Source organism: Onthophagus taurus, chromosome 6 (genome assembly GCF_036711975.1).
Source record: "Onthophagus taurus isolate NC chromosome 6, IU_Otau_3.0, whole genome shotgun sequence".
Taxonomy (NCBI): Eukaryota; Metazoa; Arthropoda; class Insecta; order Coleoptera; family Scarabaeidae; genus Onthophagus; species Onthophagus taurus.
This window is the reverse complement of record NC_091971.1, coordinates 12,472,408-12,495,758: the sequence shown is the minus strand read 5'-3', so window position 1 is coordinate 12,495,758 and position 23,351 is coordinate 12,472,408. Positions and strand designations below refer to the sequence as shown.

The 23,351-nt window shown below is 32.8% G+C and overlaps 2 protein-coding genes across 5 annotated transcripts in view; one reads left to right on the top strand and one right to left on the bottom strand.

The window, feature by feature from the left end:
• LOC111414133 (retinal guanylyl cyclase 2) overlaps window positions 1-1,974 on the bottom strand; it is a 42,040-nt gene extending 40,066 nt beyond the window's left edge. For both annotated transcript variants that reach the window (XM_023045321.2, XM_071196324.1), the window contains exon 1: window positions 1,732-1,974. The gene's annotated coding sequence lies outside the window, so the exon portion shown is untranslated. The remainder of the gene's footprint in view (window positions 1-1,731) is intronic.
• A 3,726-nt stretch (window positions 1,975-5,700) lies between these two features.
• The window catches only part of LOC111424353 (E3 ubiquitin-protein ligase ctrip), a 29,212-nt gene continuing 11,561 nt past the window's right edge, over window positions 5,701-23,351 (top strand). The window contains exons 1-10 of one of the 3 annotated variants that reach the window (XM_023057857.2): window positions 5,701-6,068; window positions 6,544-6,782; window positions 10,090-10,546; window positions 10,607-10,954; window positions 11,305-11,493; window positions 15,439-15,654; window positions 15,709-15,899; window positions 15,953-16,141; window positions 18,120-18,592; window positions 18,649-20,035. In XM_023057857.2, the coding sequence (XP_022913625.2) occupies window positions 6,624-6,782; window positions 10,090-10,546; window positions 10,607-10,954; window positions 11,305-11,493; window positions 15,439-15,654; window positions 15,709-15,899; window positions 15,953-16,141; window positions 18,120-18,592; window positions 18,649-20,035 (3,609 nt within the window). In that variant the 5' untranslated portion in view covers window positions 5,701-6,068; window positions 6,544-6,623. Of the gene's footprint in view, window positions 6,069-6,543; window positions 6,783-10,089; window positions 10,547-10,603; window positions 10,955-11,304; window positions 11,494-15,280; window positions 15,379-15,438; window positions 15,655-15,708; window positions 15,900-15,952; window positions 16,142-18,119; window positions 18,593-18,648; window positions 20,036-23,351 lie in introns of those variants that run through there. The other 2 variants (XM_023057856.2, XM_023057858.2) reach the window with 2 other exon arrangements.

The window sequence follows — 23,351 nt, the reverse complement described above, 5'->3', positions numbered from 1 at the left end:
AATACCAACCTTATTTTTAATTTTTTTTTTTATTATATTTTTGTTTTTGTGACAAATATTAAGACATTTTATAAAAAAAAAATATGTCAAAATGACATTGACATTTCAAACCGGAAGTTCTTATATCTCGAGTAATATTGGAATTAAACGTATCATGTTTCGACTCATTTTATAGGATTTTTCAAGACGATTACAAATATGTCAAAATTGACGTTGACATTCTTAACCGGAAATTGACCATAACTTCATTAATATTGAAGATAAATATGTCGTGTTTGTACTCATTTTAAAGGATTTTTAATGAAGATTACAAATATGTCAAAATTGAGGTTGACATTTTAAACCTGAAGTTAGTTATCATATAATAAACAAATGGACAACTTCATGGTGTTCTTTCATGATGTATTTTTTATTAAAAAAACCTTTAGATGAGTCCAAACAACACACACTTATTTCAAAAAACAAAAAGCAATTTAATTTTTAAATATTAACACCAACCTTAATTTTTTTTTATTGTATTTTTTCAGGTCTAGTGTTAATTCTAGTTTTACAGTGGGACTAACACAAGACCTAGAACTAGAATCATTCGGGTTTAGCCGTCTTGAAAGACGTGCGGCTAAATCCGAATGTTTCTACTTCTCGGTCTAGTGTTAGTTTTGCACTAACACTATCACTAGAACTAACACAACACCCAGAACTAGAATCATTCGGATTTAGCCGCACGTCTCTCAAGACGGCTAAACCCGAATGATTCTGTTTCTGGGTGTTGTGTTAGTTCCAGTGATAGTGCTAATGCAAAACAGCACAAAACAGAGTTATCATAAAGACGTCACTTTTTCCAAGGAAAACTTTTTCTTTGCAATGCCTGTATTATTAAGCTATGTTGCATTTTATGTAGGACTGCATTCATATATTGCGAGTTTTATAAAATTCCTTTTATATATTTATCAAAATTAAGTTTGATGGAGTCAAATACTCAATACAAGTGGAATAACATTAAACGGGAGATAAATAGGGGTCGACTGGGAGCAGATGTGATCATTTTTTTTGGCAAAGTACTGGAACTGCGCCAAGTGTTTTCGTTAACGGGCGTTGAGGCTGTCGCATTTGGTAGTCAAATTCTTTTACCATTGGGGAATAAGGGACCCGATTCGTTGAGGATGAGGAAAAAAGTCAATTATGGAGTTGCGTAGAAAAACTTCCGGTGCTCGTTTTACATTTAAATCGATTCAACGCGAATGTTGATTTTCAAATTGAAACTTTTGTACAGTTTTTCTTTGATTTTTTATTTATCAGTTTAAAGTTAAAAATTCAAAACACATTCATTATGTACAACTTCATCTGTAACTTTTATTTTTAAAATAACAAATAATAAATAATTTTTGAAAAAATTTTCCTATTATTTCTTAATATTTTAATTTATTAACGTTTATATTTATTGTTTGTTATCTTTTTAATTGTTTAATAATAAAAGTAAAATGATTTTATTAATTTTAATTAATTTGAGGTTAAGATTAAAAATGTCAATTAAAATTATATATAATTGACATTGACAGTTACACATAGTATATAATAATTATACATTAATTTATTAAATTTTAATTTATTTAATTAAATAAATATAATATATATATTTAATTAAAGTATAATTAAGATTTAATTTGAATAACACTTAATTTTTCATTGCAATTTTAAAAAATAATTTTAAAAAAATTATAACATTTTTATTACCTTCTTGTTTATATCTGCTTTTCAAAAAAAATCTTGAATGGGTACACTTTTTCTAAAGAACGTTATTAAAACTGAAAAGATGTGCAACAGCCCCCCAAAGCAGGCATTCGTTGAGGGTTGATTCAGAACATTGCGCGTCGAATGAAAAATTAATAGCGCCGTTTAAGGTCCCGTGTGCGCCGGCACATGATACGCGGTTAGCGGGGAGCGTCGCGACGCCGGTTTAATACGAACCGGTTGGTGTACAAACGGTGACTAACCCGCTAAAACCTGGGGATGTGGCACAAGCCTGGACCATTTTCTCTCTAAAGGGGGCAGCAAAACGATCGATATCATCCCTCACTTATTCATTTTTATCACATATATCTTTTATTTGTATTCTAAAACCACAATCGAAGGAGAAGTGTAGTTGTATTAAGAAAAATTTGATTGAGTTAAGTTTAAAAAAAAACTTTAACAAAAAAATTTTAGGTTAGAATTTCAAATTTTAAATGATTATAATTGGTAGCGCCATCTATATGTGATTTAAAATATTAACATCTAGTCTCTCTATAGAAAATTTTATTTTATTGATTTATATTCGATTATTAATTTAATTTTTTAATTAAAGTTTATCTTAATTCTCTTGTATCTCATTTTGTTCAATAAAGAGATTGCTGCTTCTAGTTGTTCTATTAGTTTTATTTCCGTAGCTTAAACATGGTGTATATTGGGTTGCCTAACTTATATGCCAAATTACCTTTTTCCAAAAAAGTAAATTAAATAAATAATTGTAAATAATAACATAATTATATCAATTTTCTTATTGTTGACATGATTTCACCCTTCCAATCGTCCATAAAGCAATGCAATCCTATAAAACCAATCAAACGAGGTTATAAAATTTGATGTTTAGCTGATAAAAAGGGTATACCCTAAAATTTCAAGTACAGTGTGTTAATTATTTATCGTACCCGACGTTATCGTAGTGTTAGTTCTAGTGGCAGTGGTAGGTAGCGCTAGTTAGCATAAGATATTACTATGTTGCCTATTTTTATTGAACTAACAACAACTTGTCAATGTCAACTTTAATTTTATTATTATATTCGTAGTCTTCATAAAATAGCCTTTAAAGTGAGCCCAAACTTGGCGCATTTATCTCATAAAATCAAAATTGTCGAACTATCAACTTTTAATTTTGACATATTTGTCAACTTCATAAAAAATCCTTTAAAATGAGTCCAAACAAGACGCACTTACGTCAAAAAACAAAAAAGTTAGAATAAAAACCATTAAACCTGAAGTTAGCAACAATGAAGATATCAATTTAATTTTTAAATATTAATACCAACCTTAATTTTTTATTCTTTTTTATTATATTTTTGTTTTTGTGACAAATATTAAGACATTTTATATAAATTAAGAATTTGTCAAAACGATATTGACATTTCAAACCGGAAGTTGCTTATATCTCGAGTAACATTGGAATTAAACGTACCATGTTTGGACTCATTTTAAAGGATTTTTCACGACGATTACAAATATGTCAAAATTGACGTTGACATTCTTAACCGGAAGTTGACCATAACTTCATTAATATTGAAAATAAATATGTCGTGTTTGTACTCATTTTAAAGGATTTTTAATGAAGATTACAAATATGTCAAAATTGAGGTTGACATTTTAAACCTAAAGTTAGTTATCATATAATAGACAAATGGACAACTTCATGGTGTTCTTTCATGATGTATTTTTTATTAAAAAAACCTTTAGAATGAGTTCAAACAAGACGCATTTATCTCAAAAAACAAAAAAGTTTGAATAAGAAACATTAAACTTGAAGTTAGCAACAATGAAGATAGCAATTTAATTTTTAAATATTAATACCAACCTTAACTTTTTATTATATTTTTGTTTTTGTGACAAATATTAAGACATTTCATATAAATTAAGAATATGTCAAAATGACATTGACATTTCAAACCGAAAATTGCTTATATCTCGAGTAATATTGGAATTAAACGTATCATGTTTGGACTCATTTTAAAGGATTTTTCACGACGATTACAGATATGTCAAAATTGACTTTGACATTCTTAACCGGAAGTTGATCATAACTTCATTAATATTGAAGATAAATATGTCGTGTTTGTACTCATTTTAATCGATTTTTAATGAAGATTACAAATAGTATGTCAAAATTGAGGTTGACGTTTTAAACCTAAAGTTAGTTATCATATAATAGAAGTTTTATAACTGAAGTTAATCTAGTGTTAGTCACTTCACATGATGATTCTTGAATTTTTCCCAAGTTTCTTAATATTTCTTTTGTTAAAAAAGAGTGTGCTTAAACTTTAACCTGTAAACTTGTAACACTTCGTTCTTAATTTCATTTTACAACTTTTTAAACTCTAATTTTGTAAATTAGTAACTAATAATCTGATTACGACTTTGATATGTGAACTTTATATTTGACTTTTTTTGTGAACTACGTTACGACCACGCTTTACACACTTTTCTAACCTGCACTCAGTTGATTGCACTTAATTGAACTATGACATCATACTAGTGCCACGTCGTGCAGAGTAGGGAAGACCCAACGAACAAAGCTATTGATTTGCATTTTGCAATACTAATACTGTAATATTGGTTGCATACTTGCAATGATGACGTCGGGTACGATAATTAATTAACACACTGTATATCAAGAGAAGAATGATAAGTGGGATCAGGATTACAAAAGTTGCGGTTTAGGTTGATTTAGCAAAACTGAATTCGGAAAAAACAGAATTTTGTTTTCGACAACGTTCATTTCGTCTTCTTGAAAAATTAAAACCAGAAAAAGTCATAGCATGTGGAGCGATAAGAGAACATAGAAAGGGAGGTTCTAAAGACTTTGGCAAAAATAAGATGGCAAGAGGAGAATTTATATGTACAGAAAATTAAATACAAACATAAGTTGTTACAACTGGATGGATAAGAAATCCATTTTCTTAGCTATTAATTATCATGGAAATGAGACAACAATTGTGAAGAGAAAATCTAAAGATGGAACAAGTCAAGAAGTTCGATGTCCTGCAGTAATAATTAATTACAATGAAAATATGGGGGGTGTAGACCTTGCTTGTAGAAGCTTGCCCAAGGATTAGTGAATGCAGTAGTCCAAAGAAATAGAAGGTCCACTGACACTACTATTGGGGTTGGGAAATGTTGGAGCACACTTAGTGATTTTCTCTGAAAACAGAGCTCACTGTGAAATGTGCTCCACAAAAGGAATTCAATCCAAACGTTTCGCAGAATACACGAACTTTAATAAATCCTTTTTTCTTTTATAAATATTTGTGCAATAAATAAAAAATTTTCCAAAACGAAGTTAATTTCTAATCTTTTCAAAAATAGTTTGATAAAGTATAATAGCCTCACTAACATACTGTTGTGTAATCTTTACATACTATTCAAAATAAAACATTTAAAGAAATAGGTTTTTACCAGAATTTCCCAAGATGGTCATTAAAGGGTAAACAGATAACATAACCTTAAATGGTGTTTTGACATTAAATTGCACCATTTTTTGCCAGGTGTTGCAACTTTACATTTTGGGTTTTTTATCAAATCTGATCTTATTTTTTCATTTTTAAATATTGTATTAGTGAATATATTTTGCAATTATGTAAAAAACTATGTTGTATATTAAAAAATTGGAAATAAACTACACAGAATTATTCAATTTGAAATTTATACAGTTTTATCAATAAATCAAGAAAATAATATTTTAAGAAAAATTTGAATTATATTTATTAATTGCATTATTAAATTCATTTTAATATTTGAAATTGAACAAATTGTTGTTAATCTTGTTAATAAACGATATATGTAGTTTTCCTCAATAAATTTTTACAGATTTCTACATTAATGCGAACCTTGCACTTTTAATCGATAGGTGGGGATAATGTAAACACGTTTCCGACAATCATTTTTCCACTGAGTGCTGAGAGGCGACTTTGTTTTTGACCGTAGGGATCATATGATCGTGTGCGCGTTCGGTAGTTCTTGGGGATCGTTTGTGTGGGTATCCCGAATTTCCGAACCGTTAAAATCGTATAAATCCCGCGGTGTTCATTCGACGTTGTCGCCGTCGTCAGTTTTGCAAAATTCCCCTTTGGACAACCGACGAATTCGGCCTCGAGTTTACATAGTAAAGTAAACTGGGGAGTACTGGGGGCAGCAGTGTTGCATACCCGTCTTTGACAGTGACTCTAAATTTTATCGTATTTTTCCTCCCTTGTGAACGTAAAATAACGAACGAGAGGGTTAAACGGAAAAAAGCGATTGTCCGAAAACCATGCTGGAAATATATGGTAAATAATTTGTTTTTAAAAATGTCCGTTTTTTCGTTCGGCTACGACGTGAAGATTGTCGATAAAACCGTCGACTCTCCGATACTCGTTTTATTGTATCTTACATTTCGCATATACGCCGTAATAATGGAGATTTTATCCCTTTCTTTGTTATAAGCTCTAAACAAATCTAATTCGTTTTAATAACCACACGAAGAAAAAAATTCCACCAAGAAAAAAAATTCACCAAAAAAAAACTCCATAATTTTCTTTTCGTAGCCTTATTTCATAAGGTTTCAGATAATTACTGCATCCGTTTTGTTCATATTTATCCCTTATACTAAAAAAGTTGTTTAAAATTATTATAATTTTAACTAATTCTAACCAAACATTTATAAAATATTTGACAGGTGACTGAACCCATGGTATGTACTGTCTTATTTTTACTCCCTTTTCATTAATTAATTTAATTAATGAATACAAATTACGTTTATAGTCGCAGGTACCCCATCAGCCTACTGAAGACACCGAAGGGAATGACTGTCGATAAGTGGAGGCAACCCGAACCTATCGTCTATGGCAGATCCAGCTAACCACTTTGCTGCTGCCAGCACAAGCCGTCGCAAGCGTGTGCTGCCGACGCAGCCACAAACTGAGGCCAAACGTGCTAGAACCAATTCTGAACAGAATTGCAATTCAGATACGCAAACATCGAAAACAGAATCAAATTTAAAGGTATATACAAAAATATATTAAAAAACTAGTTTCGTAAGACGCGTTTTTTATGCTATTTTTTATAATTCTCCTTTCTATCCTTTTTTTTTTTTAACAAAAATAAAAAAATTTTGACAATGTAGGGAAATAGGTATGTAGCAGTTGGTAACACTGTAACAAATTTGAATAATTGACAATTAGAAATTGTCAAAACACTAATTGTATTCACTTAAAAAAAATTTTCACATATAGTTCCTATTTTTTAGGCTTTCTGTTGGTATTATCTAGGACGCTTATATAATTTATGTTTTTTTCGAAAAAGCACGAACGTCAGTGTGACATCTATTTCAAAACATGATAAAACAAAACTCCCTGTTAATTTTGCCAACTTTACAACAATTTGACAGGTATTATAGAAAAAAAAATTAATTATACACCTCCCAAAATCAGAGAAATTGCTCAGAGTTCAATGTCCTCATCATTGTGGACCATATAAAACATCCATAGACAAAAATTGTCACATTGACAACTAAAAACATTAATGACCCAATGTCCCCAAGTTCAACTGGTTCCATAAAATGTTACTAAAATCTCATTACAGCATTAGATTCGGTAAGGAGTCTTATTACAGCACCCGTTTGAGTACTGTAATAGCTTTAATTACCGTCGCGAATTACAAAAATTACTTTGTCCATGACTACCTTATAATATACAGGGTGTGTCAAATGTCTGGAATATAGCCAATAACTTTGACATTTAAAGCTGTCAACGGCGTTATTTCGTCGCCTACATTGATTGTAATTTGTTGATAATATCTTCAGAAAACGCATTTTTTCTCGGTTTTTTTCTTATAAAACCATATGATTGGATATGTTCATTGCATTGAGGGATTTATCCTCTATCAAAGTATGCAAAAAAAACTAATGCATCCCATTTAAAATAACAATGTTGGTTGTCATAGCAACGAAACAAAAAACAATACAAACAAGCAAATATCGCAAAAAAATGTGCCATGATTAATAAAGAAACTTGTATTTAAAACATTTTTCTTTAAAATCACAAATGGCGAAATTGTTGGCTATATTCCAGACATTTGACACACCCTGTATATCTTGCAAATGACTTTTCTAAAATAAAAGGGTAGTCATTTTTCAAGAAGTGAATAATAGCGGTGAATTATAATCATTATACACTGGTAATCAACTTGACAGAGTAATAATAATGATTTGAAACGTCAAAATTTCAAAAAACATCAATTTAATTTAAATTTTTAAGACTTTCTAAAGGTTTGACATTAAAAAACGTAAACAAATTCTTTTTTCATACGATTTAAATATAAATTAATTAATTTTCGTAAAAAAAACATGACGTTTCATAAAATTGACATTTAGTTTTGACAAATAGTTGTGAAGTTGGTTACAGTTGGTAACATTGAATTTGTGTCACATTGACGTTTGAGCATTAATTCTAGTGATAGTGTAAAACCAAGGTCTATAGAACATAAGGTTACCCAATACCGATTCTCCTCCTCTGAGAGGCAAGGTGGGTCAGTGACGTAGCTGGTTCTATGAACAACACAACACGATGCGAGGTTTAAATATTTTATATAGACTGTACTACAGTATAGGCACGTGTATAGGCTATCTTTTATTCTGACTGTATCGAACCAGTGACGTCAATTTGCGGGGTAATAATCGATACTACAGAGGCATAGGGAATGAGGTAACCTTATGTTCTATAAACCTTGGTGTAAAACTACACTGTGTTAATTAATTATCGTAACCCACGTGACCAGTGTAACATCGGCTGCATATCTCAATATGTAGTGGTAGCTTGGATAATTTTAAATTAGTAACCAAATGTTGACAGCTATCCGTATTTTCTTAAACGTCCATTATTCATCAACCCCTTGATGATCGATATATTGTAACGACAAGTGCGTCGTTTGAACGTGAATGAACGCACAGTAAGAAGGAGATTTGAAGAAGTGGGGTTGAGATCATAAAAACCAGCAACTGGTCCACAGTTACTTGATCACAGTTTGCACGAGATCATGTTCAGTGGACCAATGCAGAGTGGCGAAACGTACTGTTATCAGAAGAGACGAGGTTCGGCTTGTACTCTCGAGATGGTTGAGAGAGAGTTTGGAGAAGAGCAGGAGAGCGTAATGCTCAGTGCAACTTCTCTGAAAGAGTACTATACCAGGGAGGATCAGTAATGGTTGAAGGATGAATTTGCTTCGAAGCACCTTTGAGCTTTGTTTTATTAAAGGCAATCTAAACGCGGCTCATAACATTGAAAAAATTTTGGCTGAAACGTGGTTTCTTTCAGCCCATTTATTGGTAACATACCTGGATGATTTCGATATCAGCAGAATGGAGTGGCCTGCACGTAGCCCTGATTTAAACTCCATACACATGTGGAATATGCTAGGGAGACGAGAATAGCCCTAGAAGAAGAGTGGAACCAGATTCTTAAAATGAAGATCAATATACCATTCAAGCGAGGGGAGGAAATACCCGTTATTAACATTTTGTTTGATTTACTTGTCACAGTTTAATACATTACCAAAGATTAAAGAGTTAACAAGATGCGAACTAGAGTGAGAAATTCTAGTTTTCAAAAGAGATAGAAAAGACATTCCAATTTAAATGTCCTGACAATAACAAACCTAACCTACAAATGTGCCAGTTGGTATATTCTAACCCATACAAGATGAGACGTTAGTGTGAGAAACTCTAATTTTGGAAAAAGATAGAAGACATTCCAATTTAAATGTCCTGACAGTAACAAACCATTCCAATCGAAAGGTCCATAGCGTTCAAGGTCATAAAAAATGGAAAAATGAGGAAGGTACATACAGAAATATTGGCACAGGGTAGACCTTTCAAATAAAAAAAACCTTATTCAAATCGAGTAATACGTTCAAAAGTTATTGCAGTTTGAAACTGGTCATCATTTTAGGTGATGCGTTTTTTATGCCGCTGAGTGTAGTATAATAACAATTAGAAACCTAGAGTATGCACTAAAAGACAAATTAATTTTTACAAAACATTTCTTAACCTTCAACCAGTATTAAAATGACGTTATGGTCAGATATCTTAAATTTCACATTGCAATTAAAAGAATGTTAAAATTGTAATAGATATGGTGTGGTGATTTAAAAATCATGTATTTTAATACTTTTAGTGTTAAGATAACATTCTTTTTTGTGTTAATCATTCTTTTAGATTAGATTCTCTTTAACAAATTTTCATTATCAACATTCCAATAAATCTAAGTTTATTTTTAATCTTAACTAAGAAATTATTTTATTTTTTTTTATTAGAGAAAATCCGACAGTAATCAATCCGTGCTGGACAACACAACAACAGGCCAGAAGTCGGAGGAGGGCCACGAGAGTACTTCAAAAAGACGTTCATACAGTTCTGGCCATCAAACTACTGCCCGTGGCAAAGCAACCACAAGCCATATACCAGTGTTAAAAACACGCCAATCTTATCAACAACAACAACAATTATTTAACAAAACAAGTCTTGACGACCTCAATATACTAGCGTCTTCAACCCCAATTGATAGCAGCAACCCGCGTCCCCACACTACCGACGGCCATCGCAACAACAACAGGCAAAACAACAATAACCCTTCAACTTCAGCGCTTCTAGACACTTCTTTGCTTCCTTCTTCGTCTCATTCAACACCGAAACAACGCAAACAAAGGAAACAACATAAAAGCGATTTATTAAATAGTAACGAAGAGGCAAATATAGATACCAATTCTAACGGTAAAAGAATTTAAATAAATCTTGATTAGATATTAATTTATTTTGATTTGTTTTTAGTAGGAACTAGAAATTCAGAACGTCAGAGGTCAACGCGTAGTTTGGCCTCGGTAAGTTTGACAAGTGAGAGAAGTTCACGAAATCGAGACTCATCGCCGAGGAACTTAACGTTCCCAAGGGAAGCACAACAGCAACAACACCGGTATCTGTTGCGGAGCCACGGCCGGGTGTCAGATCAAGCGATCAACAAGAGGACGGAGGCCGGCCCGAACCGTACGCGGCACCGAGAAGACTTAGCGCTGGGGGCCAGCAGCAGTCAACAGGGCAAGCGGGAGGCGGCCGAAAGCGAGCCCTCGCGACTCAACAGAAGCGGGGCTGTCTTACGGCGAAGCACTCGAAACAACAGAGCAGGTAAAAAAAATTGGTTTTAAAACACCAACTTAACCTAATAATCATACCTGAATTCCGGATTTCACTCATCTATTTCAAGTTAGATAAGATAAGGCAAATGTTATCGCCAAAAAATTTTTTTGCTTCATGTGTAATAGACCAAAATTGATTTAACCATGTTTTAACTGCCAACATGGAAACAATGATTGAAACAAAAATAGAATTATTAAATTATTATAAAGGTTTTTAATTTTTAATTAACCAGGTAGTTTTAGATTATGTTTTGTGAAGTGTTTATCGAAATTAGGTTTTTAGTGTTTGAGTATTTTTATTAATTTTTTTTTATTAAGTGTCTTTGTTTTGGTGTTTAGGGCAAAGCACAACAACGGGTTCGTGCGCAAGCTCCAGCGGTGCTAGTGGCAGCGCCCGAGGCGGACGGACATCCCGCCAACACAAGGTGGGCGCCGTGGGTGCCCCCGTACCGCTTACCACGCCTGCTACAACAGCCGCGGTCGCTATGGCAGCTGACCAACCAGATATGCCCAACAATGGACTCACAGGTACGAAAAGTAAACTATAACTAAAGGTATATACACCAGATGTTGCGATTTAGAACTTACACGTGGTGTTGGAAAAGGAAATTTTTTACAACATTTATTATTTTATTAAATAAGTAACCAAATAAAGTCCCTTCTTGTCACAACTACCTACAGTTAGTCACAAAAGTCTACATAACTAAGTAAATTCACTCCAGTTGAATAATACGTCATATTATTGAACATTTCGTTTTAAAAATATTTATTACTACCTTAATGTAGACAATTTTGAAACATAACTATTTTATCATAATACAATTTTAGGAAAAAATTTAAACTAAAATTAACAGCCCACAAAAGTCTACATACACATATAATATTATACAGGTCGCTGATATGTTGTATGGAAACGGAAAGTAAGATAGCTAACAAAAAATGTTAAAATACAAAAGTTTTAGTATTCTTTAAAATCTATTACAATAAAGACAAAGTAAGTATACAGGGTCACTCAAAAAGTTATGACGAAACCAAGTTGTGTTTCCTTTAATGGAACACCCTGTATGTTATTCCATATTTCGGTTTATCTCGAAATTTTTAACAAAATTCATGTAGCACATCGTAAACCTAAACTTAACCGTTTTCGAGATCAATCACTCTTATAAATTACACAAAAATATTTTTGTCGATTATGTTCATAATTCATCAAGTTACCTTTGAAAGTTTCTCATCTCCATAGCAACGTAGTAACATAACACGTCAAAAATACAAAAATAGTTCGTAAATTCGTAAATTTTTAATAGCTCCATACCTGGTTAACGGTTACGTTAAGATCAATGATGTGTTACATGAATTTTGTTTAGAATTTCGAGATGAACTGAAATATGGAATAATATACAGGTGTTCCATTAAAGAAAACGTAATTTTGTTTAGTCATAATTTTTTGACTGACCCTGTATACTTAATTTGTCTTGTTATTGTAATAGATTTTAAAAAATACTAAAACTTTTGTATATTAACATTTTTCGCTAGCTATCTTACTTTAGGAGATAAGTGACCGTTTCCATACATATCAGCGATCTTGTATAATATACAGGATGTCTCACGTAACTAGTTCGTTAGAACTTTTTCAGGTTTCACTATTCGTAGAGATTTGAAATTTTGGCAACATGGGTTGTTCATTCAAAACTTTCGATCTAAAATATTTTCAAGATAGCCGCCACTTCCGGTCTACCGGAAGTAAGTAGACCATAACTTCGTTATTTTAAATAGAATGCTATAGTTTTTAGGTTGACGTTCATAAAAATTATTGGTACCTAACGTTTTTGGTTTTCGAGTTATTTTGGTTTTAAGCTTTTTTGGTAAATTTCACCATGCTCTTTAAAACCCAGCCAACATTCATTCAAAAAAGGTCTAAATTGGCACGATTACTCTTCAGATGCTGTCAAATGGATTGTCATTTGTTATATGCTGGTCAAAAATTGAATTACTGTTTTTCCATTTTTGGCGAGAAAGTAGAAAATTTTAAATAGAATGTCCCATATTTTTTTAGCCTATCAGAAAGGGCCTAATTCTCTACAAATTACCTATAAACATTCCTAAACCTATTTATTATAGTTTCTCTCACATTGGAAAATTAATCAAAACATTCAGGAAATCGTTTGTACTTTTATAAGATTTATTTCTATTATTATTTGTACTATTAACTACGATTGATAATCTTTTAGTTTACTAGCTTTTATTTCTTATAGGTCCACCTTGCAAATCCAGAACTTACAATAAAAATCTAAGTTTCTTCTTTTTGTACTTTTTATTACTTAAAATGGATATTTTATGTGTTTTTATTCAACTGGTTTCGGTCTTTTCCATAAAACCATCTTCAGGACCTTCGAATTACGTCAATTTAATATTAAAAATCCTATTTTGGTATTTAATCAACATGTTTAAATTTTCTCTTCTCTATTAAGCTTTTATAACTATTCATAAATTACTTTAAATTAATTTCTAACGAGTATCTTTTCTGTTTTTAGATTTTCTGTAATTTTTAAAACTTTTACAACATAGATTTTTATTACAATTGATAAAAATGGAAAGAAATAGCCTGCCTGGAGTCGTCTTGGTATAGAAAGAACACGATTCTCTATTACACTGACTGGTATTTCAGCTTAAGCTTTGTTTAGCGCATCTTTTAACGATTGCTTATTTTTAACATTGTATTTAGGGACCCTTCGTTCTACCTCATCCCAAATGTGCTTAATAGGGTTGAAATCTGGCGGTTGGGGAGGTAAATGTAGTTGCTTTGGTTCATTATAAAGAATCTATTCTGGGACAACATGAGCGGTATGCTTAGGGTCGTTGTCTTGTTGAAAGACCACCGATTTCCAAGCCTTAAGTGCTGTGCTGATGTTTTCAAATTGCCTTGCGATATTTCCAAATACCGTCTATGGTCCATGATACCATCAATAAAAGTCAAATTTCCTAGCTCAGAAGCCGCCATCGAGCACCAAACCATTATCGACGACCCTCCACCATGTTTAATGCTTGGGAGCAAATTTCTTGCTTCCATTTTTCAACCCAACCCAAATTTTTCCTCTACCAACCGATCCGAAAATATACTTACTTTCGTCAGAACTGTTTTCCAAAATTCAAAGTCACTTGTAAGATACCTTTTAGCAAATTCAATCCTTTTCTGCCTGTTTTGTTGGGAAATCAAAGGTTTTTTTCGTGGAACTCATCCATTCAATCTTAACACTCTATGTTGAGTTTCTGGATGCACGACTTTGTGGGTAGCTTGTTGAATTTCTTCTGTCAGTTCAGGATTCTGGGATTTTGTTTTTTAGAATTGTCCGGATATCACGTTGTTTTAAAACTGTTGGACCACCAATGCGTAGTTTATTTAATACACTTCCATTTCAATTAAAATTTTTTATAATTGTTTGGATTGTTGCTCGACTTTTACCTATTTCACCATATGATTTTCCCTCATTTCTTAACTTTATTATTAAATGACGAACTACAACCGATATTTCTTTTCTTTCCATATTATTTTAAATAATATTCACTAATAAGTTAACTAGAAACTATAACATAAACTTTTTAAACATAAATATTAACTAAAAATGTCTGTGTAAGCTCTTTTATATCAAATGCGTCAGTATTCAATTTTTTGCTCTGTCTATGCTCCATAGCCAGATTTTTACATAGACTTGATTTAGTTTTATTTTATGTGTTATGCTTGTCAATAATAAACACAAGTAATTTTAGATGTAATACAAAGATGAATTTAATGGACTAACTGTATATGAAATTCAATGAAAAAGTCTTGTTGACGTTCGAAAACATTAAAACAGTTTTAAAGAATGAAAAATTTTAGTTAGAAAACGATTAAAAGTCAATCATTGTATTTGAATAATAAAACTTGGTTTCAATTTACAAACTCTTGATAACGTCTTATGTATCGGTATTATTAATGTGTATTATCTTTGAAGTTATCGTCTCAGGATTACATACACAAGCAAACTGATTAAGAAGAAACAAATCAAAGAAAAAATAAAACAATCGCAATAAATTTCTTATTATTATCATTTTTTTTTAGTTCTAAACATTCATTTGCAAACGTAAGTTGCAAATCTTTTTTATTTATCTGCTTTTAATTAATTTTGTAATTACTTCTCCTTTATCTTGGTGTCATATCATGTTTGCCAACATAAAAAACTTGCCATTACAAACTCTTATTGTGTAATTAACAAAAAGACATAGTAGGTTGTTTCTATCAAATTAAAATATTCTCTGTCAATTTTTTCTAAAATGTCCCTGACAGTTTGTTATTTCTTAAAAACGGAACCAAAATAAAAACGATGGAATTTTTCGACATGTTGCAATATTTCGCTGATTTACAACTTTTAGATAGAAGTAAATACCGTTGAAAAAAATTAAATATTCACTGAGTGAAAAAGTTTTTAATTGTTTTAGCATCTGAAGAGCCACCATCACCTCAAGAAGCAACTCAAGCGACGGCGAGCAGCGGGGGTCCTTCTGGACCCGGAGCGGACTCTGAAAGCGATGACAGCGAAGTTGGAAGATTACAAGCTCTCTTGGAAGCTAGGGGGCTCCCGCCCCATTTATTTGGAGCTTTAGGTCCTCGTATGCAACATCTTTTACATAGAAGCATGGGGGCTGCAAATAGTTGTAAGCCTTAACATAAAAAAAATTAACAAATAACATTAAAAAAATTTTTTTTAGCGGCTACAAAGGCTCAACAACTTTTACAAGGTCTTCAAGCTACCGGAGATGAAGGACAACAACTTCAAGCGGTTATAGAAATGTGTCAAATGCTTGTTATGGGAAACGAAGATACTTTAACTGGTTTTCCAATCAAACAGGTTGTCCCAGCTTTGATAAATTTGTTGAGAATTGAACACAATTTTGATATGGTAAATAAAATTTTAATATTTTGATTTTTTGAAAATTAATCATTTTTTTGCAGATGAATCATGCATGCAGAGCATTAACTTACATGATGGAAGCGTTACCTCGTTCTTCTAGTGTTGTAGTTGAAGCAGTTCCTGTGTTTTTAGAAAAACTACAAGTGATACAGTGTATGGATGTTGCAGAACAATCTTTAACTGCTTTGGATATGTTATCAAGGAGACACTCAAAGAATATTTTGCAAGCTGTAAGTACTTAAAAGCATTCAATAACTTTTGATGGATACTTAATAATTATTAAATATAAAATTTAGGTATTTAAATAAATTAACTTCTTTCTTGCTAAAAAATTTCATCATCGGCTGAATCCACAATATTAAAAATAAATAACAAGAAATTAACTTAAAACAAATGAAAAAACTTACTGTCAAAAATGAACAAAAACTCAGACATAAGTTAAAAACTTAAAATTTTTAAAGTAAATCTAAAATGAAAATCTATTTTAGGGTTTTTATTGTTTTTAATAATTTCATAAAATTCAAGTAGATCCATTTTATGACCTTTATTGCAACGATGTAAAAGTTCAACTCCTTTAACAATTATTATAGATCATTTTAAAAAGAAAGATTTTAGCTTTAATTTAGAACAAGTCACATTTCTTAATTTCAATAAATACGGCTTCCAGGAATTTTTAAATTAGCATCTTTTTTGACACTTTTAGGTTATACGAAAGCGTAAGCTTTGTTTCAACATTTTTTTTCTCAATATTTTTCCAATCCAACCCAACAATTATTATACATCATCTTAAAGAGAAAGCTTTGAGCTTTAATTTAGAATAAGTCTCATTCCTTAATTTCAATAAATACGGCTTCCAGGAATTTTTAAATTAGCATCTTTTTTGACAGTTTTAGGTTATACGAAAATGTAAGTTTTGTTTCAACATTTTTTTTCTCAATATTTTTCCAATCCAACCCAACAATTATTATACATCATTTTAAAGAGAAAGCTTTGAGCTTTGATTTAGAACAAGTCTCATTCCTTAATTTCAATAAATACGGCTTTCAGGAATTTTTAAATTAGCATCTTTTTTGACACTTTTAGGTTATACGAAAACGTAAGCTTTGTTTCAACATTTTTTTTCTCAATATTTTTCCAATCCAACCCAACAATTATTATACATCATTTTAAAGAGAAAGCTTTTAGCTTTAATTTAGAACAAGTCTCATTCCTTAATTTCAATAAATACGGCTTCCAGGAATTTTTAAATTAGCATCTTCTTTGACACTTTTATTTTATACGAAAATGTAAGTTTTGTTTCAACATTTTTTTTCTCAATATTTTTCCAATCCAACCCAACAATTATTATACATCATTTTAAAGAGAAAGCTTTGAGCTTTAATTTAGAACAAGTCTCATTCCTTAATTTCAATAAATACGGCTTCCAGGAATTTTTAAATTAGCATCTTTTTTAACACTTTTAGGTTATACGAAAATGTAGGATTTGTTTCAACATTTTTTTTCTCAATATTTTTCCAATCCAACCCAACAATTATTATACATCATTTTAAAGTGAAAGCGTTGAGCTTTAATTTAGAACAAGTCTCATTCCTTAATTTCAATAAATACGGCCTCCAGGAATTTTTAAATTAGCATCTTTTTTGACACTTTTAAGTTATACGAAAATGGAAGTTTTGTTTCAACATTTTTTTTCTCAATATTTTTCCAATCCAACCCAACAATTATTATACATCATTTTAAATAGAAAGATTTGAGCTTAAATTTAGAACAAGTCTTCTCATTCCTTAATTTCAATAAATACGGCTTCCAGGAATTTTTAAATTAGCATCTTTTTTGACACTTTTAGGTTATACGAAAATGTAGGGTTTGTTTCAACATTTTTTTCTCAATATTTTTCCAATCCAACCCAACAACTATTATACATCATTTTAAAGAGAAAGCTTTAAGCTTTAATTTAGAACAAGTCTCATTCCTTAATTTGAATAAATACTTTAAGCTTAATACTTTTATCTTTAAGCTTCAATTTAAAATACTGATTCCAAAGGCCTTTACTGAGTGTGTTTTGATAGCGTTTTAATTCTGTCATAAAGTTTTAAAATTTTTGACTTCTTGAGACACAAAGGGTTAAATACCTAAATTTTATATTTTATATTTAATTACTTTTATAACTCGCAATATGGATTTCCAAACATTACTAATTATTTGTAGAGAGGTGTCTCGGCGTGCCTTATGTACCTGGATTTCTTTTCGATAAACGCACAACGAAACGCGCTGTCGGTGACAGCAAACTGTTGCCTGAATCTCTCATCGGAAGAGTTCCAATATGTAGCTGAATCTCTTCCGTTATTAGCAAACAGACTGACGCAACAAGATAAAAAAAGTGTCGAAAGTGTGTGTTTGGCGTTTTATCGTCTTGTCGAGAGCTTCCAACTCGAACCGGCTCGTCTACAGGAAATTGCTAGCTCCGAATTATTAACGAACCTTCAACAATTGCTCGTTGTGACACCGCCCGTTATCAGCACTGGAACTTTTATAACCGTTTTGAGAATGTTATCGATTATGTGCGCAAACTGTCCTGATTTAGCTCTAACACTTTTGAAACAAAATATTTCTGAAACTTTATTATATTTGTTAACGGGATCTGCCGAAACTAATCAAGATGAAGTTGAATTAGTACCAAGGTAAATTAAAATTCTTAATACAAAGAGATATTTAATTTATTTTAAATTTTTTATAGACAACCTCAAGAACTATATGAAATAACAACACTAATCGGGGAATTAATGCCGAAACTACCATCTGATGGAATTTTTGTTGTTGATTCACTTTTAGAACGTCCTGCAAGCGCCCAAAAAGACCAACCGACATGGCAATGGCGCGACGATCGGGGTTTATGGCATTCTTATGGCCCCGTCGATAGTCGTATGATTGAAACTGCTCATCAAGCGGGTGACGACGAAGTTAGTTTAAACACTCTAGGTCGTACTTACACAATCGATTTCCATTCTATGCAACAAATCAATGAGGATACAGGTACAGCTCGTCCTGTTCAACGTCAAATCGCGACCGCGGCTACATCATCAATTCAAAATGTCGCTGGGTCTCAACCGCCTTCAACAACAACCGAAACGGCTTCTGGTGGAGGGATTGGAAATCGACCGAATTCCGCGAATAGAGATGCTCGTGTTGCTTGTTTACGCGAAGAACGTGGTTTGGCAGCCGCTTTTATTCGTTCATTATTTTCGGTACTGTATGAAGTGTATTCGTCGAGTGCTGGTCCAACTGTTCGTTGTAAATGTTTAAAAGCCTTATTAAGGATGGTTTATTATGCTTCGCCAGATTTATTAAAACAAGTTTTAAAGAACCAAGTTGTTAGTAGTCATATTGCTGGAATGATGGCTTCGAGCGATTTAAGAATCGTTGTTGGAGCATTACAAATGGCCGATATATTAATGACGAAATTACCGGATGTTTTTGGGGTGCATTTTCGTCGTGAAGGTGTGATGCATCAAATTAATCAATTAGCGGATCCTGAAGTGCCATTAGGTGTTAGTCCACCGAAATCGGCAAATTCCAGTTCGTCGTTTTCAACGAATATGAATGATTCTCAACAACCAGGCCCGTCCAGTACCCCAGCAGCGCCTAATGGCACACCTTCAATAGCTCCCTCAGGTATTGGTTATGTAGGTGAAACTAACAAACAGCCATCATCTGGAGCAACAAGGGAAGGTCGATCACCGAGTCCATCGCATATGCGTACATTAAGTGACGTTTTGAAACGGAAACGTGTTAATAAGCGACCTAGTGCCGGGAGATCTAAATCACGACATGATGATTTACCGATATCTCCGTCACTCGTTCAAGATTTATTTAGTAAAGCGACGTCGATTGGAAATTCGACGCCGAATAATCAGTCCAGGTCGAGGTATTCGAGTTCTAGCTCGAAAACTTCAAGCTTCTTACAAAGTTTAAACCCTGCCAGATGGGGGAAAAATATTAACACTTCTCCTCATGATAGGGGTTATGGCAAAGATAGTTTAAATAGTTGTCTTGGAAAATCAACTTCTAATTCTAATCTTACTGCTGGAAATAGAGAAAAAACTAGAACTTGGGTTAGAGAACAGGTAAGAAATTATATATGTAATGTGATACAATAATGTTTTAGACTTTGGATATAACGGATAAAATATTTTAAGTCATTATTAATATTATCTATTTAATAATACATCAGTGTATTTAAATGTAACTGTTAGCGCTCATAGATAGAATCTAACTCGGGTTGTTCCCTAAGTTGCTCTATTCCATGTTTATAGATGAACTTAGGATATTAAAACTAGACCTAGAACTACAAAGACACTATGAAGTTACTGCAATCTAGTTACTTTTCCAATATCCACCTAATTTTTTTCCCCCCAGATTTAGGTTGGCACTGCTCCCTATACTTATAACATTGGAGCGTGACGTCAATAAATCGCAATTTTTTTGTTATGAATTTACTTTGCTATGAGTAGATAAGTAATACCAGTTCTGGATCGGAAGTTGCTCTCCATGTTATTATCTAGTTGCTATCAAGTTCCTGCAATGTAGTTACTTTTCCAATATCAACCTAATTTTTTTCCCCCCAGATTTAGGTTGGCACTGCTCCCTATACTTATAACATTGGAGCGTGACGTCAATAAATCGCAATTTTTTCGTTATGAATTTACTTTGCTATGAGTAGATAAGTAATACCAGTTCTGGATCGGAAGTTGCTCCCCATGTTATTATTTAGTTACTATCAAGTTCCTGCAATGTAGTTACTTTTCCAATATCAACCTAATTTTTTTCCCCCCAGATTTAGGTTGGCACTGCTCCCTATACTTATAACATTGGAGCGTGACGTCAATAAATCGCAATTTTTTTGGTGTGAATTTACTTTCCTATGAGTAGATAAGTAATGCCAGTTCTGGATCGGAAGTTACTTCCCATATTATTATTTAGTAACTGCAATCTAGTGACTTTTCCAATATCAACCTAATTTTTTCCCCCCCAGATTTAGGTTGGCACTGCTCCCTATCGCTGCAGATAACGCCCTCTAGCTTATTTGGTTTAAACCAAGCGGTTTTACTGAAAGTATCTTTTAAAAGACCATGAAATGCTCTTTCAAACAAGACCAAATATTCAAATCGGTTGAATGGTTCAGGAGATATTAAAATGTAAACCCACATTGCTTTCACCCCTTTATCTATTGGGTAGACTAAACTACCCGACTTTCCAAGAAAAGCCAATAACCAGGGAAAATATGACAAAACACTAAATACCAGTAGAAACATATCCAGGGCCGAGACTTAAGCAGCGCTTTTTTTTTTGTCGAAACTAGATTAAATAAATGCATCGAGGTTTATGGAAGGCATTTCGCACATTAGTGAATTATTGTTGCCAAAAATTTAAGTTACTCTAAGTGTTTTGGTTTATTTTGTTTTATTATCATTGTTGATGTTTCATTGAACCGTTGGCTTTTCAACACGCCTCAAAAGTAGTTTTGAAGCAGTTCTAAGCTTGGATAAAGTGTGAAGGAAGAGTCTAGGTAATAAAATTTTTGTGCTCTCTTATTTGTTTCCTAAGGTAACTTGATCCGATTAAGATATATGAATTTTTAACATTTTCTTTTATAATTCGAGAATGGATGGAGATATATCGAGATGCGGTTTTCACTAATATTTAGCAAATTTTATGGTGATTAATGGTCTGTGAAGTAAATAGTACCGTTCCATTTAACTTTTTTTCAAAAATCACAAAAATATGTAACCACTGCAGATAACGCCCTCTAGCTTATTTGTTTTAAACCAAGCGGTCTTACTAAAAGTATCTTTTAAAAGACCATGAAATGCTCTTTCAAACAAGACCAAATATTCAAATCGGTTGAATGGTTCAGGAGATATTAAAATGTAAACATTTCAAAACGCATTGGCGTCCCCCTCCCTTATTATGACAGATATGAGAAATATCGCAAAACAAAAGCGATGCGGTATTATCCAAGCTACTAAATGATGTTGTCAAAGTTATAGTTCATCGTCTAACTTTCTGAGATAGCGGGATTTTTATGTTTCTATGGCAGTTACGCCCCCTAGCGAACGAATTACGAACTTCAAAATAATTTCTAGCTATTTCACTTGCCCACTTTGCTTATAAGGATTTTTTTCCAAACCTATAGGCCTTACCGTTGTCGAGATACAGCCGCTCCGTATCCTTAACGGGACATTCTTTATATAAATGGAGTAATGAGACCGAATAGGGCTTCCAAAGCAGCCGTCTAACAAGATCTCATTGCACCCGTTATATTGAGACATGCTAATCGCTGGATTTGTGCCAGCTGTTGTTGTGCTGTTTTATGATTTGTTTTTGGCCACCAAACCAATGAGGCGTAGGCGACCATGGGTCTGATTATTGTTACGTAGGCCCAATGAGCCATTCGTGGTTTGAGACCCCAGTTCCTTCCTACGAGCCTGCGGCAGATCTGGTTTGCTATGATATCCTGTTTCCTCACCTTGTCTAAGTGTGAGTTCCAGTTTAATTTACTGTCTAGTATTACCTCTAGGTATTTAATTTCTGTTTTGAGGTTAATAGTTCTGCCTTCAATGGAGGGTGCTTTTATTTGTAGCTTCCTTCTCCGATTTTATTTGGATTGATGCTGAGTCCATTGCTTCTACACCAAGTATTGGTGAGTAGTAGGGCTTTCTGCATTAGTTGAGTTATGATTGTATCATATTTACCTCGAATTGTGATTACCAGGTCATCAGCATACCCCTGAATCTTGAATCCATTTTTTTGTTAGGGTGTTCATCAAGTCATCAACTACCAGGCACCATAGTAGAGGTGATAGCACTCCCCCTTGGGGACTTCCTCTTAGCGTCTTTATAGTCAACGACTCGCATCCCAGACTGGCTGTGATCTGCCGACTTTTCAACATGGCTATACACCATTTGATTGTCGACGGATGTATATCTTTTACGTTTAGGTGTTATCAAAAGCACCCTCTATGTCTATGAAAGCACATAGGGCTATGGCTTTGGTTGCAATTGCCTCCTCTAAAGTGCTAGTCAAAGCATGGAGAGCAGGAATTGTTAATTTTGCTTTCTGGTAAGGATGTTGGGTAGGGTGGAGTGCATTAGTGACAAGCACTCCATTTCTAAGGTATTGATCGATTACCTTTTCCATCCCTTTGAGGAGAAATGAAGTTAGGCTAATTGGTCTGTGTACCTTGGGGTTGGCGTTTGAACGCCTACCACCTTTAGGTATGAAACCTTTCTGGGTCCAGTGTTAGCTATAGTGACAGTGCTAAGTAGCGCTAGTTAGCACTAGATAACACTATCTTGCATATTTTTATTGAACTAAAACTAGAAAGTTTCTAGAATGTTTCTAGTTCTAGGTCTAGTGGTAGTTCTAGTTTTAATGGTAATT